General features: G+C 65.3%; 1 protein-coding gene across 1 annotated transcript; it reads right to left on the bottom strand.

The window, feature by feature from the left end:
- Nucleotides 1-854: 854 nt before the first annotated feature.
- On the bottom strand, nt 855-23353 carry MAST1 (microtubule associated serine/threonine kinase 1). The gene is made up of 28 exons (XM_054051747.1): nt 23243-23353; nt 22776-22807; nt 21345-21433; nt 20407-20482; nt 19699-19777; nt 18676-18842; nt 18109-18184; nt 17467-17673; nt 15711-15812; nt 15499-15628; nt 15217-15284; nt 14432-14517; nt 13974-14182; nt 12927-13065; nt 12493-12625; nt 11478-11643; nt 10192-10293; nt 9666-9788; nt 8155-8261; nt 6914-7059; nt 6361-6524; nt 5730-5903; nt 4753-4985; nt 3546-3668; nt 2664-2794; nt 2318-2460; nt 1396-1598; nt 855-1043 (listed from the first exon to the last, which is right to left on the bottom strand). The coding sequence occupies exons 1-28, from the start codon at nt 23279-23281 to the stop codon at nt 855-857; spliced, it is 3636 nt and encodes a 1211-aa protein (XP_053907722.1). The 5' UTR covers nt 23282-23353.
- Nucleotides 23354-24244: the final 891 nt, after the last annotated feature.

The following is a 24244-nucleotide window of genomic DNA, read 5'->3' as shown; positions in this document are numbered from 1 at the left end:
GCTTAACCCCTACGTGCCCGGTCGGGGTTGGGGGGGGCGGTCCCTGGGGTTGTAGAACCCCCAAAGCACGGCTGGGGGGGTCCAGGACCCCCAAACCTGGGTCTAGGGGGGTTCTGGGGGGCTCTGGGGCTGGGGGACCCCCAAACCACAGGTCGGGGGGAGTCCTGAAACCCCAAACTTTGGTCTAGGGGGGAGTCTGGGGGGGGTCTGGGGCTGGGGGACCCCCAAACCACAGCTGGGGGGGGGCAGTACCCCCAAACCACTGCTAAGGGGGAGTCCTGGACCCCCAAACCTTGGTCTATGGGGGAGGCTGGGGCGGGGGGACCCCCAAACAACTGCTGTGGGGGAGTCCTGGACCCCCAAACTTTGGTCTTGGGAGTGTGTGGTGGGGGTCTGGGGGACCCCCAAATCACAGCTGGGGGCGTCCAGAGGTGCGGGACCCCCAAACTTTGGGCTGGGGGGGGTGTCCCGGGGGGGGGGGCAGCGGGGCGGGGGGGGGGTCTAGAGGTGAGGGACCCCCAAACCTTGGGCTGGGGCGGTTGTGGGGGGGTCCTGGGAGGGCTGGGAGTCCCCTAAACCACACCTGGGGGGGGTGCAGTGACGTCACGAGGCGGAGGACCGTGCTGTACAGGATTTATTGGTCCCGGCCGCCCCCCCCCCCCCCTTGCCCCCGGGGGGGGTTTGCATAGCGATAAGGGGGGGGTGGGTGATGATGACGTCACGGCGAGGGATGTCACAGTATTAACCCTTTGTGTTCGGGGGGGGGTGCGCATGCCGGGGACCTCCCCCCCCCGCCCCCCCCCTTATTTATATCCACGGGGGAAACGGGGTGTGTGTGGGGGGGGGTGTTGGTCTCAGCGGGCAGGGGGGGCCCCAATCGCCCCATCCCCGGGCCCCCCCCCAGGCCCCACTACTACAATGGGCACCGGGGGCCCCCCCGGGCCGCCCCCCCCCCGCCGCCCCTGCTCGTGCTCCTGCACCGGGCTCAGCGTTTTGGGGGGGCCCCGCGACCCCCCCCGCTCTGTTTCGGGGTGGGGGGAACCCTGCGAAGGGAGGGGGCGGGTAGGGACCCCCAAAGGTGTGGGGGGGCCCTGTGTCTGGGGGGGTCGAGCAGTAGGGGGGGGGCCTTGGGGCGGGGGGGGCGCGGTGAGCGGGGGGGGTTCCCTGCGGGGGGGGCAGGCGGTTGGGATGGGGGGGGCCTTGGGGCGGGGAGGGCCGGTTGGGGGGGGCTCCCTGCGGGGGGGGCAGGCGGCTGGAAGAGGGGGGGCCCTGCGGGGGGGGGGCCCTGGGTGGGAGGTGGGGGGCTCTCCCCATCCCCCTCCGCCAGGCTCTGCAGCTCGGGGGGGGGCGCGGCGCGGCGGGGGGGGGCGCGGGGAGTCTGCGGCTTTGGGGTGCAGCTTCGGGGGGGTCTCGGCGGGGGGGGGGCGGCGATGGAGTGTGGGCGAGCGGCGAGAGGGGTAAGTTCCCCGCGGATTTGCAGCGGGCGGCTCGGTGCTGGCGCTGCTGCAGCTTCGGCGAAAGGCCCTGCAGGGAGCTCGGCCGCAGGCGGGGAGAGGCGGGCGCGGGGGGGCCCGGGGGGCTGCGGGGAGGGGACGCGCCTGTGGAGGGGAGCGGCGGTTACCGGCGAGAACGGGGAACACCACAATCGCCCACCCCCCGCCGCCCCGTGGTTCCGCCCACACGGTGACAACGCCCCCCCCCCCCCGCTGGCTTCGGTCATTTGGTACCGCCCTGGCCACGCCCCTCACGTGACCACGCCCGCCTCATGTGATCACGCCGGGTCACGTGACCGCGCCCCGCCCTCCTTTCTCCCATCTGCACGTGCTCCTCCCGTTCCACCGTTACTCCCATTTCCCCCCATTACTCCCAGTTTCCCCCCGCTCTCCTCATTCTTCCCAGTTCCCCCCATTCCCTCCGGTTCCCCCCATTTCTCCCAGTTCCTCCCATTCTTCCCATTTCCCTCCAGTTCACTGCTGTTCCCCCCATGATTCCCAGTTCCCCCATTACTCTCCGTTCCTCCCATCCCTCCCAGTTGCCCCCATTCCCTCCAGTTCACTCCCAGTTCCCCCCATTATTCCCAGTTCCCCCATTCTGCCCATTATTCCCAGTCCTCCCATTTCCCCCCGTTCCCCTCATTATTCCCACTCCCCCATTACTCCCAGTTCCCCCATTCTGCCCAGTTCCATTCCCCCCATCCCTCTCATTATTCCCAGTTCTCCCATTCCTTCCAGTTCCCCCCATTCCCCTCCAGTTCCCTCCTTTCTGCCCCGCCCCCCCATTTCCCCATCCCGCCCCCCGTTACCATGGCAACCCGTACCCGGATCTCGCGCGCGCGCGTGGGTAGGGGAGGCGGGGAGACTGTCGGACGAGGAGAGAGAGCGGCTGAGAGAGGAGAGAGAGCGGCTCGTGTGCAACAGCGACGCCTGACGGGCCAAGTGCCGGAACAGCGCGCGGCGCCCCCTGCGGACAGGAGGAGTCATGACAACCCCACTCAACCCACCCCGACAGAGCGCCCCCTGCGGACGGGAGGAGTCATGACACCCCATCCACCCAAACCCCAGTCCCCCCAGTTCTGCCCTGCGCCCCCTGCTGGTGGGGAGGTGCTGCAGCGTCCCCTGGTCCCCCCAGTTCCTCCCAGTCCCCCCCAGTTCCCCCAGTCCCACCTCTCGTGGCCGCTGCCGCCCCGCCGGTTCCTCCGGGCCATCTTGGCGCGAGCCGGGCGGCGCCGCGCGGGGCCCAGTCGGATCGAGGTGTTCTCCAGTGGTGTTGTGGTCACCAGAACCTTCGTCCCACTCTGGGGGGGGCAAAGGATGACTGGGTGACCCCCAGGACCCTCGACCCCATCATTCTCATGACCCCCAAGACCCTGGTGACCTCCATGACCATGGTGACACCCATGATCCTCATGACCTTCCATGACCCTGGTGACACCCATGTCCCCATTGTCCCCCCCACCCCATGATCGCCATGACCCTCAACTCCATGACTCCATGACCACCATGACCCCTATGACCCCATGACCCCTATGATCCTCATGACCCCCACATCCCGTGACCCACACGATCCTCAAGATCCTGAAGGCCCCCCATGACTCTGGTGACCCTCATGATCATCATGACCCTCAACCCCATGACCCTAGTGACCCCCTTGACCCTCATGACCCTCCATGGCCCTGGTGACCCCTACGATCCCCATGACCCCCATGATCCTCATGACCCTCAACTCTGATTCTGGTGACCTCCATGACCCTCGACTCCATGACCCCAGTGACCCCCTTGACCCTCATGAACCTCCATGGCCCTGGTGACCCCTATGATCCCCATGACCCCCATGATCCTCATGACCCCCACAAACCCATGATCCTCCAGATCTCCATGGCCCCCCATGACCCTGGTGACCTCCATGATCGTCATGACCCTCCATCACCCTGGTGACCCCCATGACCCTCAACTCCATGATCCTCAACGCCATGACTCTAGTGACCCTCTTGACCCTCCACGGCCCTGGTGCCCCCTACGACCCCTGTGACCCCTGACCCCGCTGACCTTGAGGATGAGCTCCACCACCTCCGTGTGCACCAGCCCGTGGACGGGCTCCCCGTTGACGTGGGTGATGAGGTCCCCGGCGCAGAGCCCGGCTTCCTGGGCGGGGCCGCCCTCCTCCACATGCTGGGACCCCCCCCGGCAGGTACCCACAATGCACTGGGGCCACCCCGAACCGCCCCCCACCCCTCACTGTCCCCCCCACGTCCTGGTGTCCCCCCAAGGTCCCTTATGGCCTCGTGTCTCCATGACCCCCCATCTCCCCAACGTCCCTCCATGGCCCCACATCCCCGATGACCCCAAAGTCCCTCCATGGCCCCATTGTCCCCCATGTCCCCCCATGTCCCCAAATTCCCCCAATGACCCCATGTCCCCAATATCCTCCATGTCCCCTCCATGTCCCCATTGCCCCCCATGTTCCAGTGTCCCCCCATGTCCCCAACGTCCTTCCACGTCTCCGTGTCCCTCCACGCCCCACATGTCCCCATTGCCCCACATGTCCCCAATATCCCTCCTTGTCCCATATCCCCATTGTCCCCCGTGTCCCCATCGCCCCTCACGTCCCCCATGTCCCCAATATCCATCGTTGTCCCATGTCCCCATCGTCCCCATCGTCCCTCGTGTCCCCATCGCCCCTCGTGTCCCCATCGTCCCCCCATGTCCCCATCATCCCCGGTGTCCCCATCGTCCCCCGGTGTCCCCATTGTCCCCCGGTGTCCCCATCGTCCCCTGTGTCCCCATCGTCCCCTGGTGTCCCCATCGTCCCCAGTGTCCCCATTGTCCCCGGTGTCCCCATCGTCCCCTGGTGTCCCCATCATCCCCCGTGTCCCCACTGTCCCTGGTGTCCCCATCGTCCCCAGTGTCCCCAGTGTCCCCACCGTCCCCCCGTATCCCCATCGTGCCCTATGTCCCCATCGTTCCCAGTGTCCCCATCGTCCCCCATGTCCCCATCATCCCCCGTGTCCCCATCGTCCCCCGTGTCCCCATCGTCCCCGGTGTCCCCATCGTCCCCCGTGTCCCCATCGTCCCCCGTGTCCCCATTGTCCCCCCATGTCCCCATCATCCCCCGTGTCCCCATCGTCCCCCGTGTCCCCATTGTCCCCCCATGTCCCCATCATCCCCCGTGTCCCCATCGTCCCCCTGTGTCCCCATCGTCCCCCGTGTCCCCATCGTCCCCCGTGTCCCCATTGTCCCCGGTGTCACCGCTGACCCAGACGACGTGGTGGACGCTGTAGACGTCGCTGTCGCCCAGGTAGACGCGGATGGCGCGCAGAGTGAACCCGAACTTCTTGCCGGGGCGGGGGATGGCGATGGGGGAGCGCGGGGGGGCGGCCACGGCGGGGGCCAACTCGCGCCCCGGGGACGAGTCCCGCGACGAGGGGTCCGAGGACAGCGAGCGGGGGGACATGGGGCTGCCCAGGGGCGACGAGCCGGGCGCCTCCGCTGCACCCCGAGTTGGCACCCAACGCCTACCATGGCCCCCCCAACGGCCACGGGGGGGCCCCGCACCCACAGAGACCCGGGGACCCCCCATTGCCTCTATCATGGGGGTCCCAGCACCCACAGAGACCCGGGGACCCCCCCATTGCCTCTATCATGGGGGTCCCGGCACCCACAGAGACCCGGGGACCCCACATTGCCTCTATCATGGGGGTCCCGGCACCCACAAAGACCCGGGGACCCCACCCATTGCCCCCCCTTTGGGGGTCTCAGCGCCCACAAAGACCCGAGGACCCCCCATAGCCCCCACTTTGGATGTCTCAGCACCCACAAAGACCCGGGGACCCCCCCATTGCCACCCCCATGGGGGTCTCGGCACTCACAGAGATCCGGGGACCCCCCCATTGCCCCCCCATGGGGGTCTCGGCACCCACAAAGACCCGGGGACCCCCCCATTGCCCCCACTTTGGGGGTCTCAGCACCCACAAAGACCTGGGGACCCCCCCATTGTCCCTACCCACTGGAGGGGGCTGGGGTGCAGGAAAGAGGGGTTCTGGAGGGGGTTTTGGGGTGCTTGGAGGGGTTTGGGGTGCATGAGGGGTTTGGAGTGTGGGGGGCATTGGGGTGCTGGGGGGTTTTGGGATGCAGGGGGGGTTTGGGGTGCAGGGGTAGTTTTGGGATGCAGGGGTGTTTTTGGGGTGTGGGGGGAGTTTGGGGTGTAGGGGGGGGTTTTGGGGTGTCACCCACCGCTGGGGATGATGACGGAGAGCGCAGTGGCCGATGCCGACTTGGTGACCTTAGTGGGGGCGCGGGGGCTGCGTTTGTCCCCCCCGGTTTCGGGGGGGGGCACCCCTGGATGCCGCGGCCGCCGCAGCCCCAGCTCAGCCCGGGGGGGGGGCAGCTCCCGCAGCACCCGATCCCCTGTGGGGGGGGACAGGGACACAGACCCCCTGGTGAGGATCCCCCCTACACAGAGAACCCCCCCATAAGGACCCCCCCCCCGCCACAGGGACCCCCGGGACCCCCCCCCTGCACAGAGACTCCCCCCATAGGGACTCCCATGTCTACGACCCCCCACCCCAACATGGAGCCCTTCCAGGACACCCCCCCATCAGAGACACCCCCCCCCCCCCCCCAAGTCTGGGAGACCCAAATATCTGAGACTCCCCCCAAAAAGTGACCCCCCTAAATCCAGGAACCCCTCTCCTCCTCCAGGACCACACCCCCCCCCTCCAAAATGGACCCAGGGGTCCCCCAGAATGTGGGACCCCCCCAAAGGGGCTTAGGACCCCCCCCGAAAAGGGACTCCAGCCCCCAAGACCCCCCCCAGTTCCATCTGGGCCCCCACAAAACGGACCCCCACCCCCCCCCAGCTGACCTGGCTCCTCTCCTGCTGCCTCTGTGGGTCCCTCGCGGGGGGGCGGCCCATTTCGGGGTGGGGGCCCCCCTGTTTCCAGCAGTGCTGAGAAGCGTCGCCGGGCACCGGGGAGGGGGGGGCTCCCCTCACCCTCGGGGGGGGGGCCCTTCGGCGGGGGGGGGGCGCTTCCTGCAGGAACCCCGGCATTTGGGGGGAGGGCTGACCCCCCCTGTACCCCCCACACCCCCCAGGGTTTCGGGGGGGGGTGACCCCCACCCTGAGACCCCCACCTTTGGGATCTCCACTCTGAGAGACCCCCCTGGGACCCCCACGACCCCCTCAATCCCCTTCTAGGACCCCTCCTTGGGACCCCCCCCCGGGAGCCCCCCCCCGACACCCCCCTGAGACCCCCACCCTTGAGACCCCCCCCCGAAACCCCACTCTGAGACCCCCCTGAGGCCCCACCCTTGGGACCCCCCCCGGACCCCCCCATTAGCCCCTTCTCAGACCCCCCTCAGGCTTTCCCCCCCCCACCCAGGACCCCCAAGACCCCCCCCCGGCCATGGGTGCTCACAGCTCGGGCGATGCCGTGCGCCATCCGCGGTCACACGTGACACCATCGCGTGTGACACCACCATCGCGTGTGACACCACCGTCGCGTCGCCCTTTGGGCGCTTTGGGCTCGGACTGCAGCGAGAGCTGCTCCAGGCTGCTGTACACCTGCGCACACGCGTGTGAGCACGGGCGGGCACAGGGGTTTGCACACGTGGGAGAGCACAGGGGTCTCACAGGGCCCCCCCGTTTTGCCCTCATGTCCCCCCCTTCCATGTCCCCCGTGTCCCCCTTCCATGTCCTCCCCCATTCTGCCCCCCCATTTTGCCCCCCATCCCCATGTCCCCCATTCCCCCCCATTTTGCCGCCCCTTCTCTGTCCTCCCTCCCCATGCCCCCCCATTTTGCCCCCCTGTCCCCCACTGCCCCCCATCCCCATATCCCCCCATCCCCCCCATTTTGCCCCCCTTTCCCCTCATCCCGTCCTGTGTCCCCCTTCCCCATGTCCTCCCATTTTGCCCCCCCTTTCCCCATGTCCCCCTTCTCTGTCCCCACCCCTGTGTCCCCCCTACCCCCCCGGGTTTGCCCCCCTCTCCCCCACTGCCCCCCATCCCCATATCCCCCCATCCCCATATCCCCCCATCCCCGCCATTTTGCCCCCCTTTCCTCTCACCCTCTCCTGTGTCCCCCTCCCCATTCCCCCCCATTTTGCCGCCCCTTCTCTGTCCCCCCTCCCCATGCCCCCCCATTTTGCCCCCCCTTCCCCATGTCCTCCCATTTTGCCCCCCCTTTCCCCATGTCCCCCTTCTCTGTCCCCACCCCTGTGTCCCCCTTACCCCTCCGGGTTTGCCCCCCTGTCCCCCACTGCCCCCCATCCCCATATCCCCCCATCCCCGCCATTTTGCCCCCCTTTCCTCTCACCCTCTCCTGTGTCCCCCTCCCACTGTCCCCCCATTTTGCCCTTCCCTTTCCCCATGTCCCCCTTCTCTGTCCCCCCCCCGTGCCCCCCCTACCCCCCGGTTTGCCCCCCTGTCCCCCCCATATCCCCCCGTCCCCCCCATTTTGCCCCCCCTTTCCCCTCACCCCCTCCTCTGCCCCCTCTCCCCATATCCCGCCATTTTGCCCTTCCCTTTTGCCCCCGTCCCCCCCTACCCCCCTGTCCACCCCATATCCCACTGTCCCCCCCATTTTGCCCCCCCTTTCCCCTCACCCCTCCTCTGCCCCCCCTCCCCCTGTCCCCCCCTTTTGCCCCCCCGCCCCCCACCTTGCTGAACCGGGGGGAACAGGACGAGAACTGCCGGATCTCCACCGGTTCCTCTTCAGTCGTGTCCTCATCCTCGTACGCGGCGTGAGGGAACCGCTCCGAGCGAGCTGGGGGGGGCGGGGGGGGGAGAGGTGTGAGGGGGGGAAATGGGGGGCATGGAGGGGCAAGGGGTGAGGGGGGAAATGGGGGAGTGAGGGGGGAAATGGGGGGCGTGGGGTGAGGGGGAAATGGGGGCCATGAGGTGAGGGGGGAAATGGGGGTAAGGGGGGGAAATGGGGGGCATGGGGTGAGGGGGGAGATGGGGGGGTGAGGGAGGGAAATGGGGGGATGAGGGGGAAATGGGGCCATGGGGGGAAATGGGGGAGTGAGGGGGGGAAATGGGGGGTATGGGGGGGCAAGGGGTGGGGGGGCAAGGGGGGTCGATGGGGGGTGAGGGGGGGAAATGGGGGGCATGGGGTGAGGGGGGAGATGGGGGTTGAGGGGGGAAATGGGGGGCATGGGGTGAGGGGGGAAATGGGGGGTGAGGGGGAAATGGGGGGCATGGGGTGGGGGGGGCAATGGGGGGCATGGGGTGAGGGGGTGCAATGGGGGGGCAATAGGTAATGGGGGACAATGGGGGGCATGGGGTGAGGAGGAGCAATGGGGGCAGGGGGGGCAATGGGGTGGGGGGGCAACAGGGGGGAGCATGGGGGGTGAGGGGGGGCAATGGGGGTCATGGGGTGAGGGGGGGCAATGGGGGGGGAAGCATGGGGGGGCAATGGTGTGGGGGGGCAATGGAGGGATGAGGGGGGCAATGGGGGGCATAGGGGGGCAAGGGGTGAGGGGGGAAACGGGGGGCATGGGTGAGGGGGGCAATGGGGAGCAATCAGGTGAGGGGGGGCAATGGGGGAGCAATGGGGCGGCATGGGGGGGCAAAAGGGGGGGCATATGGCAATGGGTATGGGGGGTTCCCGGGGGGTTCTGGGGGGGGGGGTTAGGCGGTCCCAGGAGTTGGTGGGGGGGGGTTCTGGGGGTATTTGGGGAGTCCTGGGGGGGGCTGGGGAGGTCTGGGGGTGTTTGGGGGATCCCGGGGGGGTCTGGAGGTGTTTGGGGGACCCCGGGGGGGTGTCTGGGAGAGTTCAGGGGGGGTTTGGAGGAGTTTGGGGGGTCCCAGGGGTTCATAGGGGGTCTGCGGGGCATTGGGGGGTCCCGGGGGGGTCTGGAGGGGTTTGGGGGGACTCAGGGGTTAGGAGGGGGGCTGGGGAGGTTCTGGGGGAGTTTGGGGGTCCCGGGGGGGTCTGGGGGGTCCCAGTGGTTTGGAGGGGGTCTGGGGGGTCCCGGGGGGGTCTGGAGGGGTCTGGGTGGTCCCAGGGGTTTGTAGGGGGTCTGGGGGAGGTTGGGGAGTTTGGGGGGTCCTGGGGAGGTCTGGGGGTGTTGGGGGGACCCCGGGGGGGGTCTGGGGGGGTCCCAGGGGTTCGGAGGGGGGCTGGGGTGTTGGGGGGACCCCGGGGGGGTCTGGGGGGGTCTCTCACTGTCGAAGTAACTGGTGTCCTCCTCGGACTCGAGTTGGGGGACGAACTCGGCTTTGAGGCGCAGCAGTCCCGTCCAGTCGAGAGCGGCGAAAAAGGGGTGCGCCTTCACCTCAGGGGCCCCCCCTGGAAAATGGGGGGGTCAGGGGGGGTCGAGGAGGGCTGGGGGGGGGTCAGGATGGTCCTGACCTTCACCTTCTGCCCCCCATTTCCCCTGAAAAATTGGGGGGGGGTCGGAGGGGGGATGAGGGGGGAGGTGAAGCCTTTAACTCCTGCCCCCCCCCCGAAATTAGAGGGGGGACGGGGTGGGGGGGGACACGGGGGACATGGGGGATGTGGGGGGACATGGGGACAGACGGGGGACATGGGGACAGAGGGGGGACATGGGGACACAGGGGAGACATAGGGACACGGGGGGACACAGGGGGGACATGGAGTACGCAAAGGGGACATAGGGACACAGGGGGTCACGAGGGACCCAGGGGGGACTTGGGGGACACATGGGGGTCCTTGGGGACAGGGGTGTCACCGGTGCCCAGGCGGCGCAGCGGGTCGGGCTGCAGGAGCCGCGAGATGAGGTGTTGGGCGTCGGGCGGCAGCGCTTCGTCCCCCTCCGGCCACAGGATCTCATCTGGGGGGACACCAGGGGACACCGCGCCGACACGGGTCAGCACGGGGACATTGGGGTCCCCCCCCGCATCCCCCCCGTGTCCGTGTGTCTGTGCCACATGTCCCGTGTCCTCCCATGTACCCGTGTCCACCCGGCTCTGTCCCCCCATGTCATCGTCCCCATGTTATTGTCCCCATGTCGTTGTCCCTGTGTCCCCCATGTCATTGCCCCCATGTCATTGCCCCCATGTCATTGTCCCCGTGTCGTTGTCCCTATGTCATCATCCCCATGTCCCCCATGTCATTGTCACTATGTCCCCCCATGTCATTGTCCCCATATCATTGTTCCCATATCGTTGTCCCCATGTCATTGTTCCCATGTTGTTGTCCCCATGTCATCATCCCCGTGTCCCCATGTCATCGTCCCCATGTCATTGTCCCCGTGTGCCCCCATGTCATTGTCCCCATGTCCCCTGTGTCATTGTCCCCATGTCCCCGTGTCATCGTCCCCTTGTCATTGTCCCCATGTGCTCCCATGTCATTGTCCCCATGTCATCGTCCCCATGTCCCCTTGTCATTGTCCCCGTGTGCCCTCATGTCATTGCCCTATGTCGCCATCCCCGTGTCCCCCATGTCATCGTCCCCATGTCCCCCATGTCATTGTCTCCATGTCATTGTCCCCGTGCCCCATGTCATCGTCCCCATGTCCCCATGCCCCCATGTCCTTCTCCGTGTCCCCATGTCCCATGTCTGTGTCCTTGTGTCCATGTCCATATCCTTGTGTCCACGTCCCCATGTCCTCACATCCCCATGTCCCATGTCCATGTCCCGATGTCACCATGTCCATATGTCCATGTCCCCATGTCCCATGTCCTTCTCCATGTCCCCATGTTCCCATGTCCCCATGTCCATGTCGCCATGTCCCCATGTCCATATGTCCATGTCCATGTCCCCATGTCCCCATGTCCCATGGCCTTCTCCATGTGTCCATATCCCGTGTCTGTGTCCCTGTGTCCATGTCCATATCCCCATATCCATGTCCCATGTCCCCATGTCCCATGTCCTTCTCCATGTCCCCATGTCCATGTCTCCATGTCTGAAGTCCTTCTCCATGTCCCCATGTCCCATGTCCCTATCCCCACGTTCCCATGTCCCATATCTCCCTGTCCCATGTCCTCGTTCCCGTGTCCCCGCGTGTCCCCGTACCCGAGATGACCTGTCCGAACAGCTCCTCGGGGGTGTCCCCGAAGAAGGGGACGCAGCCCACCAGGAACTCGTAGAGGACGATGCCCATGGCCCACCAGTCCACGGGCTTCCCGTAGCCCTGCCGCAGGATCACCTCCGGCGCGATGTACTCGGGGGTGCCGCACACCTGGGGGGGGTCGGGGGGGTCAGGGAGGGGCCCACGAACCCCCAGAAATGCCCCCCCTCCCCCAAAGCCTGGTCCCCCCCGACCCCCCCCATAATATAGACCCTCCCCAGGCCACGCCCACCCATCATATATGGCCACGCCCCCACAAAAGCCACACCCCAAGAACATAGGGCCACACCCCCTTCATGAAGCACCGCCCACAACCACTGCTCACGTCCGACCACGCCCCTTTTCCATAAGCCACGCCCACTCCCGCCATCAACATGCACACCAGGCCACGCCCCCTTCAGGCCACGCCCCTTCAATAACCCCCTGAACCACCGTATCCATCAGGCCTTCAAACCACACCCATCAGGCCCTCAGGCCCCGCCCACTTTCTCCACTCTCGTGGTCCCGCCCCCTGCCACAAGCCCCGCCCCAACAGCTCAGACCACGCCCCCCTGCCCAGTGCCTGCTCTCCCGGCCACGCCCCTAGCTTCATCAGACCTTTCCCAGGCCCCGCCTCCTCACGAAGCTCCACCCCTTACAAAGACACGCCCTTTACATAGCTCCGCCCCTTTATAAAACCCATCCCTTTGCCAGCCCCACCCCCTTCCCGAGCCCTAGAGGCCACGCCCTCTTTCCTGATGCCCCGCCCACCCCAGACCCCACCCACTGCGAGACACAACCCCTTTCTCGAGGCCCCGCCCCGCCCCTTTAAAGAAGCCACGCCTCCTTCCTAATGCCCCGCCCCCTTCCTAACCGCCACCCATTCCACAAGCCATAGCTCCCAGCCCCCACCTCTTCCCCAAACCACGCCCCATCCCTAAGCACCGCCCCCTTTCCCTTTAGGCCACGCCGCCCCGGTACCTGCTTGTCGCGGAACTCGCGCGCCTCGCGCCCCACGTGACCCTCATAGAGGTTCGTGGTGAGACTCATCAGCCCCAACTTGGAGAGCCCGAAATCCGTCAGCTTCACGTGGCCCAAAGAGGTGATCAGCAGGCTGGGGGGGGCGGGGGGGTCAGGGGGGGCCCAGAGAGGTGATCAGCAGGCTGGGGGGGGCGGGGGGGTCAGGGGGGGCCCAGAGAGGTGATCAGCAGGCTGGGGGGGGATCTGGGGGTCCAGGGGAGCCCCCTGTGCTCCCCATGAAGCCTCATTCCCCCCCCCCTTGCCCCCCCACTCCCCCCATTTCAGGTCCCGGTGCACGAGGCTGTGATTTTACAGCTATTGAGCACCCAGAGACGCCCCCACCCCAGGGGACCCCAAACCTCCCCCCCCGTGTGTGTGGTGTGTCCCCCCCTCACTTGTCCGGTTTCAGGTCCCGGTGGACGATGCCGTAGTTGTGCAGATATTCCAAGGCCAGGACGGTTTCGGCGAAGTAAAGGCGAGCGAGTTCGAGGGGCAGCGCCCCGATCTGCTTGAGCAGCGCCGCACAGTCCCCACCTGGGAAAAGGGGGGGACAGGGGGAAAAGGGGGGGACAGGAGGGATATGGGAGGATAGCGGGGACAGGAGGGACAGAGAGGGATGGGGAGATGGAAGGATGGGGGGACGGGAAATGGGGGGATGGGGGCACAGTGGGGATATGGGAGGATAGGGGGATGGGGGGACAAAGGGGGACAGGGGAAAAGGGGGGGACAGGAGGGATACAGGAGGATAGGGGGGCACAGGGGGACATGGAGGGCCAGAGGGACATGGGAGGGGATGGGGGGGACAGGGATGGGGGAGACAGGGGGATGAGGGGATAGAGGGGGAAAGGGGGGGACAGGAGGGATACGGGAGGATAGGGGGGCACAGGGGGACATGGAGGGACAGAGGGACATAGGAGGGGATGGGGGGGACAGGGAGATGGGGTGACAGAGGGGAACAGGGGGGAGATGGGAGGGACAGGGGAAAAGGGGGGGACAGGAGGGATACGGGAGGATAGGGGGACGTGGGGGGGACAGAGGGGAGACAGAGCCCCATATCATGCCCCCCAGCCCCATATCACAATCCCAGACCCATATCATGCCCCCCAGACCCATATCATGGCTCCCAGCCCCATATCACGATGCCAAGCCCTATATGATGGTGCCCAGCCCCATATCACCACCCCCAGCCCCATATCACCACCTCCAGCCCCATATTGCTTCTCCCAGCCCCATATGACCACTCCCAGCCCCATATGGTGACCCCAAGCCCCATACGATGACCCTCAGCCCCATATCACAATGCCAAGTCCTATATGATGTTGCCCAGCCCCATATCGCTTCTCCCAGCCCCATATCACCACTCCCAGCCCCATATCGCTTCTCCCAGCCCCATATCACCACCTCCAGCCCCATAGCGCGCCCCCCAACCGCCCCCCCCGTACCTTCCACGTACTCCATGACCATGCAGAGGTGCCGTCGGGTCTGGAAGGAGCAGAAGAGCCCAACGACGAAGGGGTTTTCGGCGAAGGTGAGGATATCGCGCTCGACGAACGCCTGTTCCACCTGATTGCGCAGCAGCAGGTTCTGCTTGTTGATCTTCTTCATGGCGAAACGTTGGCGCGAAGCGCGGTGCCGTACCAGGTACACGGCCCTGCCGGCACGCCAGCGTCACGCCACGGCACCGTGGTGGCACGCCGCGACACGTAACGGCACCCAGCGTCGTGCTGTCACCCAGTGTCACCCAGAATCGTGCCGTGACACGCCACATCATGCCAAACGTCATGGTACACGGCTCTGCCGGCACCCGAGCGTCACGCCATGGCACTTGGTGGCACCCAGCGTCACGCCATGTCATGCAGTGTCACCACTGTCCCCCCACGTCCCCCCCGTGTCCCCTCACCCGTAGGCGCCGTTGCTGATCAGTTTGATGGTCTCGAAGTCACTTTCACCCGGTGGCTTCTTGGCTCTGGGGACGGCGCCGCGGCCCTGAGGGGACACGGGGACAATGGGGGGACATGGGGGGATGTGGGGATTGGGGGGACATGGGGATATGGGGACATTGGGGGATATGGGGGTATATGGGGGATGGGGGGGACAATGGGGACATATGGGGGGACATGGGGATATGGGGGGACATGGAGGGCATTGGGGACATGGGGGGGATATGGGGGACGTGGGGGGACAATGGGGATATATGAGGAGGATGGTGACATTGGGGGACATGGGGGGATCGTGGGGATATGGGGGGACATGGGGGGGTGTGGGGGGACATGAGATATATGGGGACATGGAGGGATATGGGGGGATATGAGGGGATATGGGGGGACAATGGGGACATATGGGGGGATGGGGACATGGAGGGGACATGAGGACATGGAGGGATATGGGGGGACATTGTGACATGGGGGGGACATGAGGGACATGGGGAACAGGGGTATATGGGGGACACGGAGGACATTCAGCCGTAGGGGGACATACGAAGGGGACAGTTACATGGGGGGATCATGAGGCTATGGGGGGACAATGGGGACATATGGGGGGATAGGGACATTGAGGGACATGGGAGATGGGGATATGGGGACATATAGGGGGATATGGGGGGACATGGGAACTTAGGGGGACACCAGGGGGATATGGGGGGACATGGGAAACACGTATGGAGACCCACGGGAACCCCACACCCACCTCGGTGCCATCCTCGGGCTCGGGGGTGTTGGTGCCCCCACTGTCCGGCTCCTCCAGGTGCACCACATCTGTGGGACATCGGACATCATGCGTGTGAGGGAACACGGGATGTCACATGTGTGGAGAGAGCACTGTATCACGTGTGTTCCCCACAGGGACACGGGATGTCACGCGTGTGCGTCTTCCCCTACACACCCTCCCCATGATGGATGCCCCCAACCCACAGACCCTATGTGTTCCCCCCACGCCGTGTTCCGTGTTCCCGCTCGCACACGCGTGTACCGGGGAAGGGCTCGCGCGGCAGCCCCAGTTGGGCCAGGATGTAGCGGGGGATGTCAGCCTTGAGCGTCCCGGCACGCGCCTGTCCCTCAGCCGCCGCCAGCAGCTGGAAGAATCCGGCCGGGTCGAACTCCTGCGCACGGAACACAGCGTCACACGCGTGTGGCTTACACACATGAGCAGGAGAGTGCCGAGCCCACCCCCGCGTGTCTCACCAGGCACTCGAGAAGGCGAGCCGGGCGGGAGATGATGATGAGGAGCTTCTTCACCAGCTGTGTGATGAAGGCCACCTCCTCCGACTCGGAGCGCTCGTACGCCTGCGGGACACAGGGAGGTCGTGTTGGGTCCTATTGGATCACGTTGGATCCCATTGGGTCTTGTTGGGTTCCATTGGATCATGTTGGGTCCCATTGGTAACTGTTGAGTCCCATTGGTTCCCATTGGTTCCCCTTGATCCCATTGAGTCCTACTGGGTCATGTTGGGTCCCCTTGGTCCCGTTGGGTCCCATTGGGTCCAACAGATTGCTGTGATCCCGTTGAGTCCCATTGGTTCCCATTTGATCCTGTTGGGTCCCGTTGGTTCCCATCGATCTCATTGGGTCCCCTTGATCCCGTTGGTTCCCATTTGATCCTGTTGGGTCCCATTGGTTCCCCTTGATCTCACTGGGTCCCCTTGATCCCGTTGGTTCCCATTTGATCCTGTTGGGTCCTATTGGTTTTCACTTGATCCCATTGGGTCCCATTGGTTCCCCTTGATCCCTTTGGGTCCCGTTGGATCCCATTGGGTCCCCTTGATCTTGTTGAGTCCCAGTGGGTCCCATTGGTTCCCATTGATTCCGTTGGGTCTCATTAGGTCCCATTGATCCTGTTGGTCCCATTGGTTCCTGCTGAATCCCGTTGGGTCCCGTTGGGTCCCATTGATCCTGTTGGGTCTCCATTGGGTCCCATTGGTTTTCATTTGATCCCGTTGGGTTCCATTGGGTCCCATTGGGTTCCCTTGATCCCATTGGTTCCCCTTGTCCCATTGGGTCCCATTGGGTCCCATCAGGTCCCATTGGTTCCTGTTGATCCTGTTGGGTCCCATTGTTTCCCCTTGACCCCGTTGGGTCCTGTTGGATCCCATTGGTTTCCCTTGATCCCATTGGGTCCCGTTGGGTCCCATTCGTTCCCATTGGTTCCCCTTGGTCCCATTGGGTCCAACAGGTTCCTGTTGATCCCGTTGGTTCCCATTTGATCCTGTTGGATCCTATTGGTTCCCATCGATCTCATTGGGTCCCATTGATTCCTGTTGATCCTGTTGGGTCCCATTGGTTCCCCTTGATCCCATTGGGTCCCGTTGGGTCCTGTTGGGTCCCTTTGGTTCCCCTTGGTCCCATTGGGTCCCATTGGGTTCAACTGGTTCCCCTTGGTCCCGTTGGGTCCCATAGGGTCCCATTGGGTCCAACTGGTTCCTGTTGATCCCATTGGGTCCCATTGGGTCCCGTTGATCTCATTGGGTCCCATTGGTTCCCGTTGGGTCCCTTTGGGCTCCATTGGTTCCCCTTGATCCCATTGGCTTCCCTTGATCCCGTTGGGTCCCATTGGGTCCCATTGGGTCCTTTGGTTCCTGTTGATCCCGTTTTGTCTCATTGGGTCCCATTGGTTCCCATTTGATCCTGTTGGGTCCCATTGGTTCCCATCGATCTCATTGGGTCCCATGGGTTCCCCCTGATCCTGTTGGGTACCATTCAGTCCTGTTGGGTCCCGTTGAGTCCCTTTGGGTCCCATTGATCCCGTTGGGTCCCATAGGTGGCCGTTAATCCCGTTAGGTCCTATTGGGTCCCATTGGTTCCCATGAATCCCATTGGGTACCATTGGCCCTTCTTGATTCCTGTTGAGCTCCGATGGCTCCCGTTGAGTCCCAGTGGCCCCCAGTGCCTCCCAGTGACCCCCAGTACCTCCCAGTGGCCCCCAGTGACCCCCGCGGCTCACGTCCTGGAGGAGCCGCTCCATGTTGTCCTGCAGCTCGTAGAAGTAGGCGGCGGAGATGAGGCCCTGGCGGGCCTTGGCCAGGCAGTCACGCGCCAACTCCACCAGTTGGTGCTGGATGAAGCTCAAAGCGCCGTCGGGCAAAGGGGCCTCGGCCGGGCCCCCCCCCCGCACAAACTCCTCCAGGCGCTCCTCCATCTGCGCCTTCGCCTGGGGGGGGGGCAGGACCCATAGATCTCCAGCCCCACAGCGCCCCACAGCGCCCCACAACCTGCTCCAGTGCCCCATAGAGACCTGAGAAGCTCCTTCAGTTCCATAAAGGCACCTCAGAAACTCCTTCAGTTCCGTAAAAACAGAGAACCTCCTCCACTGCCCCATAGTGCCCCCACAGCGCCCCACAACCTCTTACAGTGCCCCATAGCACCCCACAGCGCCCCGGATCCTCCTCCCATGCCCCATAGCGACCCCAGAATCTCCTCCACTGACCCACGGCCACCCCAGAACCCCACGGCCACCCCAGAACCTCCTCCACTGCCCCAGAGTGACCCCAGAAACTCCTCCACTGCCCCATAGCGACCCCAGACTGAGCCCCCAAAGACCCCCCAAGTGCCCCCCAAGTGCCCCCCAAGTGCCCCCCAGCCCCACCTTGGGGAATCGCTCCTTGTAGACGTGGTTCATCAAGACGATCTCGTTATCGTGGGATGAGGGCGAGCGTCCAGGGCTGGGGGGGACCAACACCCGTGGGACCCACAGCGCCCCACATTGCACCCCCTCCAGCCCCACAGCACCCCATAGAGCCCCACACTGCACCCCATAGCACCCCATAGACCCTCATAGCACCCCATAGCACCCTATAGATCCCCATAGCCCCCCCATAGAACTCTCCATAGACCCTCATATCACCCCATAGACCCCATAACACCCCACAGACCCCCATAGCACCCCATAAACCCCCCTATAGCAGCCTATAGTACCTCCATAGACCCCCATAGCCCCTCCACTGCATCCCACAGACCCCCCATAGCCCCCCCATAGCACACTCCATAGACCCCCCCATAGCCCCTCCATAGCACTCTCCATAGACCCCATTGCACCCCACAGACCCCCCATAGCCCCCCCATAGCACACTCCATAGACCCCATTGCACCCCATAGACCCCCATAGACCCCCAACTTTTCCCCCCCAGCCCCATGGTGTGCCCCCCCCACACACCTGAGGCTGCGGGATCGGGGCCGGGGGTTGGGGGTCCCCCCCCGAGCCCCCCCCTCCTCCTGCACGAGGCTTTCGGAGCTGCCGAAGTGTCTGGAGAGGAAACGAAGCTCCTCGGGCGTGGGGTGAGCGGGAAGCTGGTGCAGCCGCTCCTGCGACGAGCACGACGACTGCGGGCCCGCGTCACCCCACAGCGCCCCACAGAGCCCCATAGAGCCCCATAGAGCCCCATAGAGCCCCATAGAGCCCTATAGAGCCCCATGGATCTGCAGTGTGCCCCATAGATCCCCAGTACCCCCCATGGACCCCCAGCTGGTGCAGCCGCTCCTGCGACGAGCACGACGACTGCGGGCCCGCGTCACCCCACAGCGCCCCATAGAGCCCCATAGAGCCCCATGGATCTGCAGTGTGCCCCATAGATCCCCAGTACCCCCCATGGACCCCCCGCTGGTGCAGCCGCTCCTGCGACGAGCACGATGACTGCGGGCCCCCATCACCCCATGGAGCCCCATTCCGCCCCACAGATCCCCAGTGTGCCCCATAGATCCCCAGAGACCCCATAGCAACCCATAGACCACATCGACCCCATAGACCACATCGACCCCCATAGCATCCCATAGACCCCATTGCACCCCATAAATCTCTATAGCACCCCACTGTGCCCCACAGACCCTCATAGCACCCCATAGACCCCCATTGCACCTCACAGATCCCCACAGCACCCCACAGACCCCCATAGCACCCCAATGTGCCCCATAGACCCCTTAGCACTCCATAGACCCCCATTGCACCCCATAGACCCCATAGCACCCCACTGTGCCCCATAGACCCCATAACATCCTATAGACCCCCATTGCACCCCATAGAACCCCACTGCACCCCACTGTGCCCCATAGACCCCACTGAACCCCATAGATCCGCATAGACCCCACAGCACCCCCCATGCCCCCCCCTCACTCCCCCCCCCCCCGGTTGCCCCCATGCCCCCCCCTCATGGTGCCCCCCCCCCATTCGCCCCCCCCTCACCGAGACGGCCGAACTGGGGGTGTTGGTTCCATACCCGGACGAGGGCAGCGACGCCAGAGACCATCGGCGCCCATCGGGGCTGGGGGGGGACAAGGGGGGGCGTCACAGGGACCCCCTGACCCCCCCCACAAATCCCTGAACACCTCCCCCGGATCTCTGGAGCCCCCCAAATCCCTGGAGCCCCCCTAAATACTTGTGCCCACCCCCCCCCAGCCCCTCTGCCCCCCACCCCTGGACCCCCTCAGCCCCTTGTGACCCCCTCCCAACCCCCTGGACCCCCCCCAGATTCCCCCTGAACCCCCCCAACCCCGTGGTCCCCTCCCCAACTCCAGGATTCCCCCAACTCCTTGTGCCCCCCCCCCCCCCCGCCTCCTTTGTCCCCAACTCCCGTGCCCCCCCCCCCCCCCGTCCCCCTCAACCCCCCGGACCCCCCCGTGCCCCCCCACCAACCCTGGACCTCATGGACCCCCCCCAGCTCCTCGTGTCCCCCCCCGGACCCCCCGGACACTCTCATCCCCCTGTGCCCCCCCCAAAGCCTTTGACCCCCTCATCTCTTGGACCCCCCCCAACCCTTGGACCCCCCCGGCCCCCCCCCCAATCCCCTGTCTCCCCCTCCAGGACCCCCCCTGGACACTCCCATCCCCCTGTGCCCCCCCAAAGCCTTTGACCCCCTCATCCCTTGCCCCCCCCCCCCGGGCCCCCCCTCACCGGCGGGAGGAGGCGAAGCAGAACTGCCCGGGGTGGCTCGGGGAGAAGGTTCGGGGGCTGTCGAGGGGGCTGCTGCCTGCGGGGGGCGGGGCGGGGTGACGTCACAGCCACGCCCCCTCCTCTCAAACACGCCCCCTCCTCTCAGACCACGCCCCCTCCCCTCAGACCACGCCCCCTCCCCAAGGGGAAAAAGGGGGAGAAGGAGGGGAGGGGCAATGGGGGGGCAGGGGAGGTGACTGAAGGGTTACTGGGGGTTACTGGGAGTTACTGGGGGAGTTACTGGGGCTGACTGGGGGGGGTGTCACTGGGGGGGACTGAATGGTCACTGGGAGTGACTGGGGGGGTTACTGGGAGTTACTGGGGGGTCACTGGGGGTTACTGGGAGTTACTGTGAGTGACTGGGGGGTCACTGAAGGTTGCTGGGAGTTACTGGGAGGTGACTGGGGGGTGACTGGGAGTGACTGGGGGGTGACTGGGAGTGACTGGGGGTTACTGGGAGTGACTGGGGGGTGACTGAGGGTTACTGGGGGTTATTGGGAATGACTGAGGGTTACTGGGAGTTACTGGGGAGTCACTGGGGATTACTGGGAGTGACTGGGGGGTTACTGAGGGGTCACTGAGGGTTACTGGGAGTGACTGGGGGGTGACTGAGGGTTACTGGGAGTGACTGGGGGGTGACTGGGAGTGACTGGGGTTACTGGGAGTCTCTGGGGGGTGACTGGGAGTGACTGGGGGTTACTGGGAGTCTCTGGGGGGTCACTGGGGGTTACTGGGGGTTATTGGGACTGACTGAGGGTTACTGGGAGTTACTGGGAGTTACTGGGGAGTCACTGGGGATTACTGGGAGTGACTGGGGGGTTACTGGGGGGTCACTGAGGGTTACTGGGGGGTGACTGGGGGTTACTGGGAGTGACTGGGTGTTACTGGGGGGGTCTCACCGATGTGTCCGGGCAGCGGCGAGTGGGGCCGCGGGAGGGTCGGGGAGGTGCTGGTCAGGATTAGGCTCTTCCTGTTGCTCGTGCGGCAGCTGAGGGGGTTCGGGGGGGTCAGGGGGGGTCGGGGGGGGTCAGGGGGGATTGGACCCCCCCCCAGGACACCCCTTCAACCCCCACATCCCCTCCCCAACCCTCATCCATAGCCCCCCCAAAAAAAAACCCAAAGGGTGAAGGAAGTGAGGAGGAAGGAGGGAGAGGAGGGGAGGAAGGCTGAGGAGGGGAAAGAGGATGAGGATGAGGGGGATGAAGATTGGGAGGGGCGAAGGCTGAGGAGGAGGAGGAGAGTGAGGGGGATGAAGGCTGAGGGAGGCGAGGATGGGGATGGAGAGGGTTGGGGATGAGGATGAGGATGGAAGGGGATGAGGATGGAGGGGGATGAAGGTCATGAGGGGTGAAAGCTGAGGATGGAGAGGGATGAGGATGAGGATGGAGGGAGGATGAAGGTGGAGAGGGATGAAGGCTGAGGATGAGGATGGAAAGGGGTGAGGATGGTGAGGAGAACAGAGAGGAATGAAGTCTGAGGATGGAGGGAGGATGAGGATGGGAGGGGGATGAGGATGAGGATGGAGGGGGATGAAGGTGGAGAGAGATGAAGGCTGAGGATGGAGGGAGGATGGGAGGGGGATGAGGACAGTGAAAGGGATGAAGGCTGAGGGAGGTGAGGATGGGGATGGAGAGGGATGAAGGCTGAAGATGGGAAGCAGGATGAGGATGAGGATGGACAGGGATGAAGGTGGAGAGGGATGAAGGCTGAGGATGGGGAAGGGATGGAAGATGTGGAGGAATGAAGGCTGAGGATGAAGATGAAGATGGAGAGGGATGAAGGCTGAGACTGAGGATGGGGAAGGGATGGAGGATGTGGATGAGGATGAGGAGGGACAAAGGCTGAGGATGAAGATGGAGAGGGATGAAGGCTGAGGCTGAAAGACAGGAATGGAGGATGAGGATGAGGATGGAGGGGAAGGAAGATGATGGGGGGATGACGAGGATGAGGATGGAGGGGGATGAAGCCAAAGATGTGGAAGGGAAGGGATGGAGGAGGCGGATGAGGATGATGAAGGGGGGGATGAAGGCCGCGGTGGCACATGGAGCCACTGCCCGACCCGAGAGGCATCGAGGGGGACCGGGGGGGGCGATAGGGGGCAATGGGGGTGATGGGAGGGCAGTAGGGGGGCAATAGGGAAGAGACAGGGGGCGATAGGGGGCGATAGGGGGTGATAGGGGACCATGGGGGGGCAATGGGGGAGTGATGGGGGCAATGGGGGTTGATGGGAGCGATGTGGGGGGATGGGGGGGCAATGATGGGTGCGGGAGGGCAATGGGGGGGATGATGGGGGTCACTGGGGAGGCGATGGGGGGAATTTGGGGTCTCACCTGCTGCTCTTCCTCGGTAGCGGCAAATCCTTCTGTGGGACGGGAAGGAGGGGGCGTAGCCTGAGGCCCCCCGGGGTCCCCCCCAAACCCCCTGAGCCCCCCCGGGGTCCCCCCCAAACCCCCTGAGCCACCCCCTGACAGCGCTTTCGGGGGGATCCAGGCCCCTATTCCAGCCCCCCCCCCCGATACCGTATCACCCGCCCCCTCCCCCCTCCGGTGCCGACCCCGCCCCGCCCCCCTCTTCCCGGTACCGGGGTTGCATCCCCCCCCGGGACCGCCCCCCCCCCCCCCCCGATTGGGCTTCAACCCCCCCATACCCGCCCTGCCCGGTATTAGCCCTGCCTTACCGACACCCCATCCCCCCCGTAGTGACCCCCCCGCTCCGGTAGAGACCCCCCCGCCCCTCCATTACCGGTCCCCCCCTCCGGTATCTCCCCCCCCCCCCCAACAACCCCCCCCCTCGGTACCTGCAGCCGCCGCCGCCGGATCACGCCCGAGTCGTCCATGACGGTGGCGGTTGGAGGGGGGGTCTTAGGTCTTATCCCCCCCCACACCCCCCCTCTTTGAACCCCAAAACCCGCAGCGCCCCCCCCGCCCCCGGCTTCCTTCAGCCTCCCGCCGCCATCGTCCACAGCGAAGGACCCCGGCCCCTCCCCGGGTTTAGCCCCGCCCCCTCCAGCCCCACCCAGACCCGCCCCAAACCGGGGGGGGGGGCTGTTAGAAATAAGCGTTCGGAGAGGGGGGGGACACCCTGGGGGGGGGGGGGGGTTTAACCCCTTCGCTGCAGGGACGCACTGTACCGCCCCCCCCACACGCGCTGTCCACGGTGCTGAATCACCCCCCCCATTCGGCGCTGTCTCTGGTACTGAATCGCGTCACCCCCTTCCCATTCTACGCTGTCTGTGGTGCTGAATCGACGTGCTCTCCCCCCTCCCATTCGGCGCTGTCCGCGGTGCTGAATCGCTTCCACATTCACCCCGCTGTCCTCCGTGCTGAATCGCATCGCCCCCTCCCCCCCAATCGCCTTTAACGCTGTCCGCGATGCTGAATCGCCCTCTTTGCCCACCACTTCAGCGCTGTCCGATGTGCTGAATACCCCCAACACAACCACCACCACCACAACTCCCCCCCCCCCGGCACTGTCAGCGATGCAGAATTCTCCCTATCCTAAACCCTTTTCGGCGCTGTCTGTGCTGCTGAATCGTGCCCCCTCCCCATTTGGTGCTAAATCGCCGGTGGGGGGTGTGTGGTGGTGGCGATTTCCTCTGTGCTGAATCGCATTTCACTCCCCCCCCTCCCCCCTTTGGCGCTGTCCACTGTGTTGAATCGCCCTCGCACCCCCTCTCCTTCCTGAACACCCCATCATCCCTCTCCCTTCTTTTCGGTGCTGAACCTCTCTCTCTCCCCCCACCGCTGTCCGCGGTGCTGAATCGTCTCCTTCCCCCCCCCCCCCCGCGCTGTCCGCGGTG

The sequence above is a fragment of the Cuculus canorus genome, chromosome 30 (assembly GCF_017976375.1).
Source record: "Cuculus canorus isolate bCucCan1 chromosome 30, bCucCan1.pri, whole genome shotgun sequence".
NCBI classification, from domain to species: Eukaryota; Metazoa; Chordata; class Aves; order Cuculiformes; family Cuculidae; genus Cuculus; species Cuculus canorus.
Note: the sequence above shows the minus strand (reverse complement) of the source record. Positions and strands in the feature narration are given on the sequence as shown.

What these genes read in the sequence shown, in the direction of transcription:
- MAST1 (XM_054051747.1), bottom strand. Translation starts at nt 23,281, where the DNA reads ATGGACGACTCGGGCGTGATCCGGCGGCGGCGGCTGCAG. An exon ending in CCCCCAGTTCGGCCGTCTCG is followed by an intron (nt 18,843 to 19,698) that starts GTGAGGGGGGGG and finishes GCGGGCCCGCAG; the next exon opens with TCGTCGTGCTCGTCGCAGGA. An exon ending in GCCGCGCGAGCCCTTCCCCG is followed by an intron (nt 15,285 to 15,498) that starts GTACACGCGTGT and finishes GATGTCCCACAG; the next exon opens with ATGTGGTGCACCTGGAGGAG.